This window comes from Camelina sativa, chromosome 16, assembly GCF_030686135.1.
Source record: "Camelina sativa cultivar CO46 ecotype springtype chromosome 16, ASM3068613v1".
Taxonomy (NCBI): domain Eukaryota; kingdom Viridiplantae; phylum Streptophyta; class Magnoliopsida; order Brassicales; family Brassicaceae; genus Camelina; species Camelina sativa.
Genome location: NC_141895.1, coordinates 142,488 through 156,119, shown reverse-complemented (window position 1 = coordinate 156,119; position 13,632 = coordinate 142,488). Strand labels below are relative to the sequence as shown.

General features: G+C 31.7%; 3 protein-coding genes across 4 annotated transcripts; 2 read left to right on the top strand and 1 right to left on the bottom strand.

Annotated features, from left to right (window-relative positions):
- Window positions 1-1,069: 1,069 nt before the first annotated feature.
- On the top strand, window positions 1,070-5,950 carry LOC147924977 (uncharacterized). The gene is made up of 2 exons (XM_087490627.1): window positions 1,070-1,084; window positions 5,522-5,950. The coding sequence occupies exons 1-2, from the start codon at window positions 1,070-1,072 to the stop codon at window positions 5,948-5,950; spliced, it is 444 nt and encodes a 147-aa protein (XP_087346753.1).
- A 1,553-nt stretch (window positions 5,951-7,503) lies between these two features.
- Window positions 7,504-8,697, top strand: LOC104748994 (14-3-3-like protein GF14 iota). Its single transcript, XM_010470573.3, has 2 exons — window positions 7,504-7,842; window positions 7,928-8,697. Exons 1-2 carry the CDS (start codon window positions 7,806-7,808, stop codon window positions 8,194-8,196), a joined length of 306 nt encoding a protein of 101 aa, XP_010468875.1. The 5' UTR covers window positions 7,504-7,805; the 3' UTR covers window positions 8,197-8,697.
- A 2,915-nt stretch (window positions 8,698-11,612) lies between these two features.
- Window positions 11,613-13,306, bottom strand: LOC104753159 (protein MARD1-like). 2 transcript variants are annotated; one of them, XM_087493517.1, is made up of 3 exons: window positions 13,034-13,306; window positions 12,065-12,879; window positions 11,613-11,949 (listed from the first exon to the last, which is right to left on the bottom strand). In XM_087493517.1, exons 2-3 carry the CDS (start codon window positions 12,826-12,828, stop codon window positions 11,880-11,882), a joined length of 834 nt encoding a protein of 277 aa, XP_087349643.1. In that variant the 5' UTR covers window positions 12,829-12,879; window positions 13,034-13,306; the 3' UTR covers window positions 11,613-11,879. The 2 variants fall into 2 exon arrangements, with proteins under 2 accessions (XP_087349643.1, XP_087349642.1); XM_087493516.1 differs by having other exon boundaries at window positions 12,065-13,273.
- Window positions 13,307-13,632: the final 326 nt, after the last annotated feature.

Sequence of the window (13,632 nt, the reverse complement as noted above, 5' to 3'; positions counted from 1 at the left end):
TTATGCCATAATCTTTCCCGTAATATTATCAACTGAAATTCCAGTATAATGTTGTAGTTGCTTCCAAAGCTTGAACTCTTTCTTCCATTGATCAATTTTATTTTTCATTGTCTCCCATACTAAACTTTCACCGTAGATTTCGTTGAACTTACGAACTATAAATGCTCTACCCGGTTGGCCAGGATCTTTAAACCTATATTGATTCATTCCTAATGCTTCATCGTATAGGTTAAGTAGTGTTTTCTCTTCATCAGGAGACCATCGACGTTCAACTCTCTGCATATATATTTCATATATCATTAATTCTAATTGTTGTTTTTTAATATTAGATATGTCATATTTTGAAAAGTTTTAACTCTAGTTTTTTATTTTAGCTACACTAACTTAAAATATTATAAGAGATATGCATCAATTATTTTATATTATATCATCAATATTATAATTTATGAAATTGTAAACTAATAAAAGATGAAAATATACAATAATTTACTCATTTAAATTTCAAAAGTTATATACTTTCTTTTTAAATTTAATATTGAAGCTAGATATGTCATATGTTTAATTTTAAACTTTAATTTTAAAATTTATTAATCCGTATTAGTTATATTTATTATAATATTTTATGAACCATTAATCAATTATTTGATAATATTTTAAAATTCTAAACTGAATAAAAAAAAATCTAAACTTATAAATTATTGATACATAAATATTCACAATAGGCTAGTATAAAGCATTTATCTATCATAAAACAAGCTAACAAGCTTTAAGTTTTCTGAAAAAAAATTATTAAACAATATTTTTTTTATAGAAATTTACCCTTATTCTTGTAGAAGGTTGAGATCCAGTGTTTGTATTTCTTCTCCTAGAAGACATCACTATAATGAAGCAAGAAAAAAAAAACAGTTAATCAACAAGTGAATATTTAAGATAAACTTACATGATTTGAATGGATAATTCTTTACCTTGATGAATGTTAGAACTTTTTTTTATATAGTAACAAGCTGAAAAAAACAATAAAAATGTTGAGAGGATTTTTTTTAGAGGATTTTTCAGTCTCTAGCAAAAGATGGGAATGGATGGTGTAAGTTTGGTTTCTCCCAATTATAAAGACCAAATATAAGAAAAAATTAAATTTAAAAGAAAAGAAAAATTTTGATTGGTTGTCAAAAAGCAAACCACTTTTCTGTGGACTGGACCACTGCTCTTGTGTGCATGGACTGCTCTGAACTGCGTTCCTTCTATTTTTCTGTCCGCTTTTACTTTTTCAATTTTTTAATATATATATATTTTTTAGTCCATTTTACTGCGTTCATTAGTTGAATGGTAAACAAACTGTGGACCAAACCACAAATGAACAAAACCGTGGGGTCCGTAGTAACCATTCAGTATCAAAGTATGCTGTATAAGAGGAGCTCTTCTTTTTTTTTTTCTTTCTGATTTATTTTTTCACCTACTTTTTCTTAAAACTCCTCTTAAAACCTCTCTTACAACCCCGATAATCATACTCTTAAATGAATGAAAGTGTACTTATTAGTAGTAGTAGCAATAGTATGCTTTTTGATTGTATTTTGTTATCTTCCCTTTGGAACAAGAAGGCCCGATGAATACTGTCCCATTTCATTTGCTTTCCTACCGAATTACCTTTGTATCAAGTGTAGTAGATTTTTCCAGACACCAAAAGTACATGAAAACAAAAAAGTCAATCAGATCAATATTGATATCCAATTAGATCAGAGACAACTTCAAATTAAAGAGCAATTCTGATATATTTTTCAACTTTGTAATAAAAAATATGAATGAATCACTCACTGATGGGAAGAAAGTAAAAGGGCATTAAAATAAACAGATATTCTTTCCTTAGATAGCCAGCACAGAGTGTTCCAAATCTAGAACTTGTCATTTTCAAGCAATTACATTGACACACATATATATATATATATATATATATATATATTAAAAAAAAAGAGAGAAAAATACAGCTCGATAATGTTGTGATTCAGAAGGAGGAGTAGGAGTAGTAAAGATGGTGGGGACATGGCAAGTCTAATAAACACATCCATCGCCTTTTCTATTCCATTTTTCTTATTTTTACTGTTTTAATACCAAATTCTTGTAACTAACTTTTACTATTTACACCTTTTTTTCTTATTCTATCCCCCCCTCCCCACCCATCACAACAACATCCCATTATTCACCTTTATTTTTTGCCTTTATTAAATCTTATTATATAAAAAAGTATTGGCTAACCATTGCCAATTTAAAAAATTCAAAACTATTTATTGACCATCAACAAATTAGATTAAAACATAATTCAAGAAACGAAAAAAAAAAACACTTTGTTTATTGGTGCTCCCCACATTTAATGTTTCTATAGAGAAGCTTTGTGACAGTTTCTCGTGCCATTGTTCAATTGTAGATTTTAGTTTTCAGTTTTCTAAGACTTTGCTTGTTATATTTGTGTTTTGCTTTTCATTTTATTATGTATCCTCGATTTTTGAGGCTTGTTTCCCTCTTTTAAACGAAAGACCGCGAAGACATTCAGTAGTCCATTATCTTATGACTGCGAAGATATCTAGTTGTCTGTCGCCTCTTGTAATGGTAATTTAGGATCTTTTTTAAATTCAATAATAAAATTGAGATGACAAAAAAAAGGAAAAAAAAACACAAAAGACAGACGTGTATCTTCTCTCATCTCTCTTTTTTATAAGATATATGCCCCCCAAAAAAGTGATAAGATATATGTATATCTTGTCTTTCTCCTTGTTTCTTATTTCTTTCTCCTCAAATTTGCATTATTTTAATCTTTTGTTTCTCCAGATATATGAAATCAATTCCATTTATAGTGCCTTTTGTAATCCTCTCGCCCACTAATCTTCAGTTCCCTATTTATTTTATATTATCATCATCATTCAATTATTATTATTATAGACTGTTGACCTTTTTATCAGTTACTTTTTACGTTGTACCATAACTAAACTCAACTGATTTTTTTTTTTTTTAATTCAACTGATTTGTTGTTTCATTTATCATTAGAACATTATATACATAAGCTTAGGAAAAATACTATACTGTATTCTACCAAATTTTACTCTACTATTTCTAGAATTATTTTGCATCTATATTTTTACTAATCAATACTTTTTATATCTCACATAGATTGATGTTTTAGAGAAAAAATTTTGTTTTAAAAGATTGACTTTTAGATTAAAAAACTAAAATGATTTTTTTACTTTATATTTTATTTCAAGTGGCATAATATTTACTCTTTTTGTCTCATAAAAATCGATGTTTTGGGATATTTTTTTGTCCCACAAAGATTGATGTTTTGTAAACTTCAAGAAGTAATCATTAAAAATATAAAATATCCCAAAACATCGATCTTTTGTAAACTTCAAGAAGTAATCATTAAAAATATTTAAAATTTTGAATTGTTATTGGTTTAAAATTAAATAATATCGTTTTAGTCAAAGAAAAATATATATTTAAACTCAGTAATCATTGTTTTTTTAAAATGTGTAAAAATTTCTAAACATTAATCTTTATGAGACAGAATGAGTAGTAGATTATATTTTTTTTTTATCATAAAATAATTATAAATTAGTTTAAAAACAAAAAGTTTAAAATAATTAATTTTTTTAATATGTGTAAAATTATGGAAACATCAATTTATGTAAGACATACATAATACTATTTTATGTGACTGTAAACACTGTTAACAATCTCGGTAACTTATAAAAGAACACCGAGATGCCTGAAAAACAACGAAATCTCGGAAATTGTTTGGCAGACAATTCTGATGGCATAAATACTTGATGTCCTATACGCTGCCAACCTAAATTATTGCTTTTTAATTATATATCTCGGATAATACAACAAGAAAGCTTCCCTTTGTCCAACGGAATTATTGATGTTCAATGCATCCCACACTCTTTATTTATTTTATTTTTATTTTATTTTATTTATTTTTGTTCCTCCGTCAACAAAACATAACTATAAGGAAAATTAAGAAAAGACGAAATTTGAAATTAATTGGATTGAGTTCATTTGTAAATAATATTGATGATGCCGTATTTAAATCCAAACCACAATTTCAAGAATGTTTTGTTTGCCAAAGCCGTTGTATAACTTTGTCGGTCGTTTGATTCAGAAAATTAATGTTTTTATTAAATTTATTTATTAGTTACGGCATTTAAAAAACAAGTCAAGTATTCGATATTTTGATTACAGAATCTGCACACACATGATTGACAAAAATAAAATAGAAGTACGTACGAATATTAATTAGACACTACTATTATTTTTGTAAGCCAGATACATTGAATTAACAAGGATGTGACTAATAAAATTTTACATTTTTTCAATAGATGCAATATACAACACTATATATATATATATTTATTTGATAATATTGTTTATATACTCAATAAGATTACGAGAATTATTGGAATAATGTCTTCATAATATTGTTTGTTTCATACTTTCATCCCTTCTATTCCTCAACTTTTTTTATTTTTTTTTTTGTCCTCATCCCTTCGGTTCTCTCTTTGCCCGAAGTATATAATACGTAATGAGACATCTCTTCTGTCATAGTAAAATAACTTGTACGATGTTAAAGTTCCATTGTTTATGTGTCATTATATATTTTGTAGATCTTTCGACGTATGAGTAAGTTTGTTTTTATTTTATTTGCGTTGAGATCAATCATATTACTTAATTTTGTCATCTTGTTTTTCAGAGACATTTTTCAGTAGGTTTACAACTAAGATATTAAGAAATATTTGAAGGAGAACAATCATTCATCTTTAATACCTAGGAGTATAATTAAATAACTCATGTCTTGCCCATCCTCGTTCATTTAAATTGATTTTGGTATAAATCAAGATTATCCTTACCCACCTAATTTGATTTTTTTAAGTTGTCGGATCAGATTTAATAGTTTTATTCGAAATGAGATTGGCTAATTAGCCGGTAGTTAAAAGATTTGAGTGGGTGGGTGGTAGAGCCACCATGACCCTAATAGTGTAGATTGAAGGCACAGCAACATCATAAACCCATAATCGTAATTTGTACATTAGTTAAAACTGTAGTTATAGTGCGAAGTGCTTACTAATCTTTAATCTTCAACTTTGTCGGTTCGGCCATGCAAAACGTATCCCACCAAGGAGCACAACTAAATAAATAAAACAAAATATATGAAAAGATTAATGATATAATAAAGAAGTTGGTGGAAGACACTGTTCATTCTGATGATGACCACGTAATTATTCAACTTTCCTTAGTTAATTAAGTAATCACAATGTCACCCATGGACGATGATGGTCGATGGACCTTCGTTTATACATAATTTTTGCTCCATTACAGACAACTCTTTTAAGAAATTGTATGTTGGTAAACCCATAGAGTCGTCTATTCTAAATATAGCTAGCAGTGGTTTAAAATTAAAAATTCCATAAGACGAGGGAATTAATATTGTCGTCGATTTTATTGTTTTTTTTTAAATGTTAAATAAAAATTAAAGTGGAGGTCATCTAAGTCTCGAAAATACGGTGGGAAGGTTCATGACACTCAAGATACGGTGAGGAAAACATTAGAGGATGCAGGGGAATGGCGAACGAGAAAGGACCAGGAGGAATCGAATAGGAGACAAATCATACAAGGTATGAAAGAACCTGTCAAATGGATGCCTCCACTGCACAATTGGGTTAAATGCAACACGGATGGAGCTTGGCATAATGAGAGTACTCGTTGTGGTATTGGGTGGGTTCTTCGTGATCATCGTGGCGAAGTCATTTGGTTATGGGCACAAGCGGTTCGACGAGCAAGGACAGTCATAGAAGTGGAATTAGAAGCGCTGCGAATGGCTATATCAATGCTGTCTAGATTAAACTATGTGCGTATCATTTTCGAGTCTGACTCCTTAACGGTGGTAAACATGTTTGAACAATGATGAAAGTTGGCCAGCGTATGCTCCCATACTTCAAGAGATCAAGGAATTGCTACCAAGATTCTTAGAGGCTAAAATTATGTTTTCTCCAAGAGTTTATAATGGTGTGGCTGATAGAGTAGTAAAGGAATCACTTTCTTTTCAGGATTATAATCCCAAATTATACTCTATAGAGCCGCTATGGGTCAAACATTTTGGTGAATGAAAAAGTTGAAGTTGAGCCCAAAAAAAAAAAAAAAATCTCGAAAATTTCCTTGGAGTTCTATCTTCTATGGTACGGCTAAAGGAAGTGAATATGATAGGGTTGAATATTTTCGCATTTATTTATTTTACTCCACAAAGTAAATGATATAATAAATAGAAAGGAAATGATTAAAACAAACGCAGAAAATAAGAATGTACGAATTCAAACATCAAATTAGTTGGGACCATATATTCTCCCACCAATGCCACACTTTAAGAAAAGAAAAAAATTATTCATATCAATTATGCGTTTTGCCTAAGTGATACTATGAATTTAAACTAAAAGCTCGACCGTTTTTCTTTTTCATTTTTTTTTTGCTGCAAAGCTAATATAACGATATTAGGCGGGATAAATTTTTGAAGATAACATATGACAATCGGAATTGTAAACTGCAATCACAAAACTATAAAAGATTGCTTTCAAATGTGATTGATAAGCTTTAAAGTTATGTTTCTGTTTAGATTATTCATCAATGCGTGCTTCCACGCAGTCCGTTTCCGTTAAATGCAAATGCGGCATTCTTCATCATGTATTTAATACTCCAAGTCTCCAACTGTGATTATATTAAAGTATTAATTATACATATAACAATATTTTATTAAAATTTGATAACACTGTTCAATCCAGATTTTGATGATAGTCATAATGAATTATACGAGTTATTATTGGTAAAAATAGGAGAAAAAAAAGTTACTAATCTCTTAAAATTTTCTTACACTGTTTTGATGAAAAATTTGTCTTAGTTTTTTTTTTCAATCTATGTGAAATGTGTATTAACACTTTTTTTAAAGACAAAAGTAGGAGTAAATTTTTGGTTTTTCCGCTTACGTAATAATCTTCTGCTAATTATGATTTTACAGATTTTTTTGGGGTATATCTTTGTTTTATACTTTGAAGACAATTTCAAGTAGAACAAACTTTTTGAGTTTCTTTTATGCATACTAAGATTTAAGCTATAATGTCGTTCTCGCGCATGTCTGACTTTTTTTTTTATACATTTACATGAATCTGTGGAAACCAACACAAATAGTTTCGAAAAAGTGTTTTAAAAAATACGTTTGCAGCGTGTATGTTACAGAAACGAGTAATTTTGGCGGCGAATGAGAGATTCAAAACGTTAAAGATGAAAGTATTCTCGTTTAAGTTTTTGTTTTGGTTTTCTTAACAAACAATAATTGTATATTAAGGTCATCTCCAATGGGGGTTTTAAGAAGGTATATAACTAAAAAAAGGAAAAAGATAAATCAGAAATAAGAAAAAAAATTAAGAGGTCCTCCTATTTAGTATACTCGATTTGAGAATAAGAGACCTTACGTGTCACTTATTTGTTGGCCCAAACCAACTGATTATTTTTCTTCTTCCTCTCCATCTCTCTGTCTCTTTCTCTAGATCAAAGCCGAATTGGCAATGGAAGATGGAATCAAAGGATATGGAATTAGAGGACAATCGGGTCGGAGGAGATGCGACGGAGATTGAATCGGTGGAGGCTAATCGAGTCCGAGATTGTATCGGAGGAGATCAAACCCTTATATAAAGATCTCTGTTTTTCAAACAGATCATCGGAACAAAATGTCATCGCCATGATCCGACAAAGAGAGAAAGACTTTTGTATATATGGCTAAGCTCTCCGAGCAACCTGAGCGATACGACGGTAACAAAATCTCTTTATTATGTTGACTTTAATTACATATATATCTGGAAAAACTGAGGGTTTGATGTAATATTGTAATGTGCAGAGATGGTGGAGACGATGAAGAAAGTGGCGAGAGTGAACAGCGAGCTGACGGTGGAAGAGAGGAATCTGTTGTCGGTTGGTTACATGGTACAAAAGATTAATGGACACATAATCAAGGCGAGAAGAGCTTCGTGGAGGATAATGTCGTCGATCAAGCAGAATGAAGAGTGCAAAGGCAATGAATCGAATGTGAAACACATCAAGGGTTATCGCCAAAAGGTAGAAGACGAGCTCGCAAACATTTCTCAAGACATTCTCAAACCTCACTGATCAGCATCTAAGTCCAAACTAATCAAAGACAGATTCATAAGTAATGTAACAAAGAAAGAGATTTTGAACAAACGACCAAACTAACTCACGTTTGAGTCTGACCATGCTAAGTCCAAGACATCTCCGGTATGACCATAAAATTCTTGAAACGGTGTTTCTTCTACATGAAAAGCTTTCTGAGGGAACAAAACCAATGCTTCTTGTTGGCTTATTGGTTCATGTTGTCGCATAAAAGAGGCGAGTAGAGAATCCGATAGCGTGATTCGCCATATCTTTACAACTCCATCTTCACCTCCTGTTGCTAAGTATTTACCATCAGGACTAAACTTCAATACCCAAATTTTTCCTATGTGTCCATCAATTTTTTGTACCATGTAAGTTGCAGATAATTCTACATGACTCTTCTTATTAGTCTTCACCTTCACTTTGCTCATCATCTGAGATTATGTAAGAAGAGAAAAGACTCTGAAATATCATCATCTGTTTTGTTTTGTCTCTTAACTGCAGAAACTTATGTTTGTTCTATAGGGACATCTGTTTTGTTTGGTCTCTTAACTGTTATGTTTGTTCTTTGTCCTACATTGCAATCTCTCTTGAGTGCTGCTTCTTATTTGAAGAAGCCTGCTTCTTCTTATTGGGTTTAGACAAAGGTAGTAGTGTTAGTGAACTCCTTTTGGTTTAAACTTTTGATCCTTTCTTCATGTATTTTGGTATGACATAAGTTTCCTTCCTATGGTTTATCTTCCGTTATAGAAACAACTTAACTGATCATGCCCTTTTAATAACCACAGATTCATCACTGCATTCTTAATATTGTACTTAAAAAATTTTAATTTCAAAAAGCTATTTAAAAATAAATAAGGATTTAAAATTATATCTTACCATTGGAGGGGATAATTTTAATTAGGAGCTTAAGGATTCTTATTTTATAAACAGTACATTATATATTGTTTAAAAATTCTAAACAGTACATAAGACACTCAAATCTAAAACCTACCATTGAGGTTGCCCTAAGCCTGTGAATTGTGATGTCGTGTTTAGATATCATATCCGTCAAAAGCACACACCACCAAAGTCGGTTATGAGACTTTCAAGAATCTCCAAATAAATAAATACTTCTTCTTCTATTTTATAAAAATTGATATTTTAGAATATTTTTTTGTCCCACAAAAATTGATGTTTTGTAAATTTCAAAAGTTAATTATTGAAAAGATTAAAATTTTTGAATTGTTATTGTTTTAAAATTAAATAATATTTTTGTAGTCAAAGAAAAAATATATTTAAATTCAGTAATTATTGTTTTCTTAAAATGTATAAAAATTTCTAAACATCAATTTTTTAGAGATAAAGGAAATTAATATTTTAGAGACAAAGCGAGTAAAAAGAAAACGGTGGAGAAAATAAAAGCAAGAAATACGAGTCAACTAGCCAACAACTAAATATCAAATATATAAAGTCGAATGTTTGATGCATCCAATAATGCGAGTTATATAGACCATATATAATGAGTGAACCGTCGATAAAATATTCTTATTCAAACCACTTTTTTTCTTTTCTTTGGTTAACACGAACCGACCTAACTATTACAGTGTTTTTTGTTTTTGTTGTTTTTTTTCTTAATTGATTAATAACATAGCTCATCTGTTAGCTAAAGAACATACTTATAATTACTGTATAGAGAAGAGAGCAAAATACAAGTGGTTGACAAAAAAAAAAAGAAGAAGAAAAAAGCAGCAAATACAAGTGAAGCAATAATACTAAAAATAAATCGGCACCACCGTCATGTGTATAATAAGGACCTGACCGCACACATGTGGATTTTTGTACTTCTCTCAGTTTTTAGTTTTTGTTGCTTTAAATAGTTTTTTTTTTGGGTTAGAGAAATGAAGTCGAATCTGTAATTTTAAAGTGAAGTCAGGGGCAAATTTTTATAGTACATGGATCTTGCTAAGATCTTCTTGTCTTCTTGAATAATATATAGTACTAGTATTTTTTTCTTTTTTTTTCTTTCAGCATTTGTTTAATAAATTAAAGATAAAGGCAACTTGTGTGTTACTTACTGTTTTGTTAGAAACTGCACCCAAAGGAAAAAAAGAGTTATTGTCGTGTAGCGACGACAATGAACATAATACGGACGAGAGAACCTCTGGCGGATTCAGCCCATCTTTCTATTGAAAGATCAGTTTCATTACATCAGAGAGATAGATATTCGTTTGTAACATTTTTTTCTTACGACAAATCATTTTTTTACCTACAAAAAGATTTATATTCCTTTATCTGTAACACTGCAAATGAAAGAGGGTCAATGATGCATGGTGTCACGGGAACCCCAAAAGGGATATGTACATTTCAATTTACTTACGAAAACTTTGTTTCTTCCTATATATGTTCCTTATTCACAAAATCACTTTCACAACAAAGAATACTTAGACTTGCCACTTTTAATTTAAGTTTCTGTGGACCAATGCCGAAGTATGGAGGAACCTGACTGAACACATATGAGTTTCCTCTCATCACTCTTATTGGCACTTTACTTACTTCACCATTAACAAAATATTTACAATCCATGTTGCATATATGAGTTCCTAATATTACAATCAAATCATCTTAATTGGATCCCTTCATCAACCACAGAAAAAAAAAAAAAAAAAAAAAAAAAAAACAGAATTGGATTTATAAATTGGGCTTCTAGCTGCTCTAATACTGAAACTTAAGAGCCTATTTCAAAAAATTATCAGGGGGTCCTCAACGTTAATGTAACCTCTCATATGGTCTCTACTCTCTACTAACCTCATTTACCTGCGACTATATTAGAAACGGCCCATATTAAGCCCGTATTTTTGGGGCCGGACTAATAACGGATGATAAAGCCTACGGGTCTAACATGAGAAAATTATACTCGTTTACCGAATCAATTGATCTTTCTATAAACTAAACCAAACTGGATTATTCATTATGAAGAAAAACGTGCGTGTCACATGACATAATGAAACAAGAGTTCAATTAGCTTCCTAGAAAGTAGAAACATTTCTCGATAAAAAAATGAGTTTGAGGGTTCAGAATGATGTTTGCTTTCCGGTCCGGTTAACAAAATTAAAAATGAAGGGAAATGGCTCGATAGCAATTAACTACACTGTCTCTAACAGACGCATAGAACCACTTGCACATCTTCAAAACGAGTACGCTAACTAAGGAGTCTCTCAATGAATCCTTTGTGATTATCTTCCATATCTTTGTGGCTTGTGTGCCGGTTTTGTAAAGTTCATATGTTGAGTTGAGGCTCTATCAGTCAGCCTTTGTTGTCTCAAACATTGTAATCTTGAATGAATGTTAAGTTGAAAAAAAGCAAAAAAAACGCAAAGAGCGAGTCATAGTAAATATTTGATGCTTTCGAGTTATTGATTAAGATCTCAGTATTCTGTAAATTTATGATATTATTCAGCTCTCCAAGTCACTCACAGAGACCAAAAAAAAAAAAAAAAAAAGTTATTTAGCTCTCTCTCTATCTTTCACATATCTGCAGGCGAGAAAGGTTATGACTAGAAGAAATACAACAAACACAAAAAAAAATACAAAAACACAAAAAAAAAAAAAAAAAAACAGAGAAAAGAAGAAGAGGATGATGCTGTGACAAAATCAAGAAAACATTAAAAATGAGAGTAGAAGAGATGGAGAGAGGGTTACTAGGTCTCCATTTGATCAAGAAGCATCTCCTGGTACCTGCACTCGCTGCTGCAAAACCCTTTCTCTCCTCTGCAACCCACAAACCATTGCTATTAAGTTTAGTTTTGCAACTCCATGATTTGTCAGTCTGACCATATATATATATATATATATATATAGTGATAGAGATAGATTGTGGACGGACCTGTATATATAGATGTCTTGTTTCTGGTCAAGATTCTTCTTGCAGGTGAAGCAATAGCTTAGAAAAGTCTCCGTGTTCTTGGCGGTATCCATCGCCATGGCTACTAGTGGTGGTAAAGAAACAGAGCAAGGAGTAGCCTCCACGAAAACAGAGTTGTCGAAGATATGAGTGATGGTTGGGTTTGGACCGTGAGATATGACGCGCGTGTAGTCCTCCGTCTGGTCAACCTCGCTCACGGCTAAGACCTTCTTCGCCTGGACACAAGGACTGAGTTGTCCCTGTCCCTGTCCATGACCATGAGCAGGGTATCTCATCCCGGTTTTAGTTCCAAAATCAGCTGATGGGATCTGGACTCTGAGTTTAGAGCCGAAAAGGACCATCTTGTTGACAGGTTTACTCGAGTGGTCTCTGCTACTGTCTCCGTATTTGACGAGATCGGCGAGGCCAAAGGTGTCAGGTGGGTGAAACCTTTGGGGATTAGGGATCGTGGGCTCGAAATAGGGAGTGGGTTTAGTGTTTTTGGAGGAGAAGAATGATGGGCTAGCTTCGAGGATCGAGGTAGGGCTGACGAGAGAGAAATCAGAGTCAAAAGGAGTCATCTTTGAAGCAAAAAACCTAAACTTTGGGGAGCTAAAGAGGGAAGATGAAGAGTGGCAAGTGTTGTTGAGTTTTGAAGAAGAAGAAGGTGGGGGTTGATCAGCCATTAGAGACGACGATGCTTGTTGTTTCTTCGTCACGGCTGCTCTAGGTTTGTTTCTCAGCATAGTGAAAAAGAGCCGTCAGATCCGGTAAGGGCAAGGATCATAACTCAGTAGCTTCCATGGAGGAGTAAGTAGAGAGTGAGAGAGAGAAGAGAAGATGGAAAGCAAATGAGGATTTCAGTGCTGCTTTGTAAGTTGTGTAACTGTAAGAGTTAAAATATCTTTTAAATGAAAGAAAAAGAGTGAATAGAGAGAATTTGGTACATACAATTATTCTGACTGCTTCTTCTGCTCATATGGGGACTCTCTCCTCTCACTCGGAGTGATATATGAAATGATGATCCTCTCCTCTTTCACAAAAATCAGATTAAAAGTTGCTTTCCCCTTATCTCTTTTTCTTTTCTTTATTCGAAAGAGAGATAGACAGAGAGAAGAAAGTCATCTCGAGAGAAGGGACGTTGTGGATTTAACCCTTCAACATTTATTATTTACATTTACACATTTCTCTAGCCATTCGTTCATTCTTCTATACATTTTTTATATGGTTGAATGAATGTATATCGTACTTTTTACTGTCGTCGTGTTCGTGTAACAACATTGTGGACTGGACAATTTTTTTTATTTTTTTTTTTACTTTTTAAATGATTGAAAACATAAGCAAAAAGATAAATCAATTTTGTATTTTTGTGGTACAATACACTTTACTTGTTTACTAGGTACACTTACATTATTCGTGCATTGATGTTTGGGCCTCTGTAAACGCAGGCTTTTTTCTATTTTAAAAAAAAAATCATAATTTCTCCTTTTCTATAGTATAGTATTAATTCTTACAATTTGTACCCATTATCATATATACGGCATATTGGT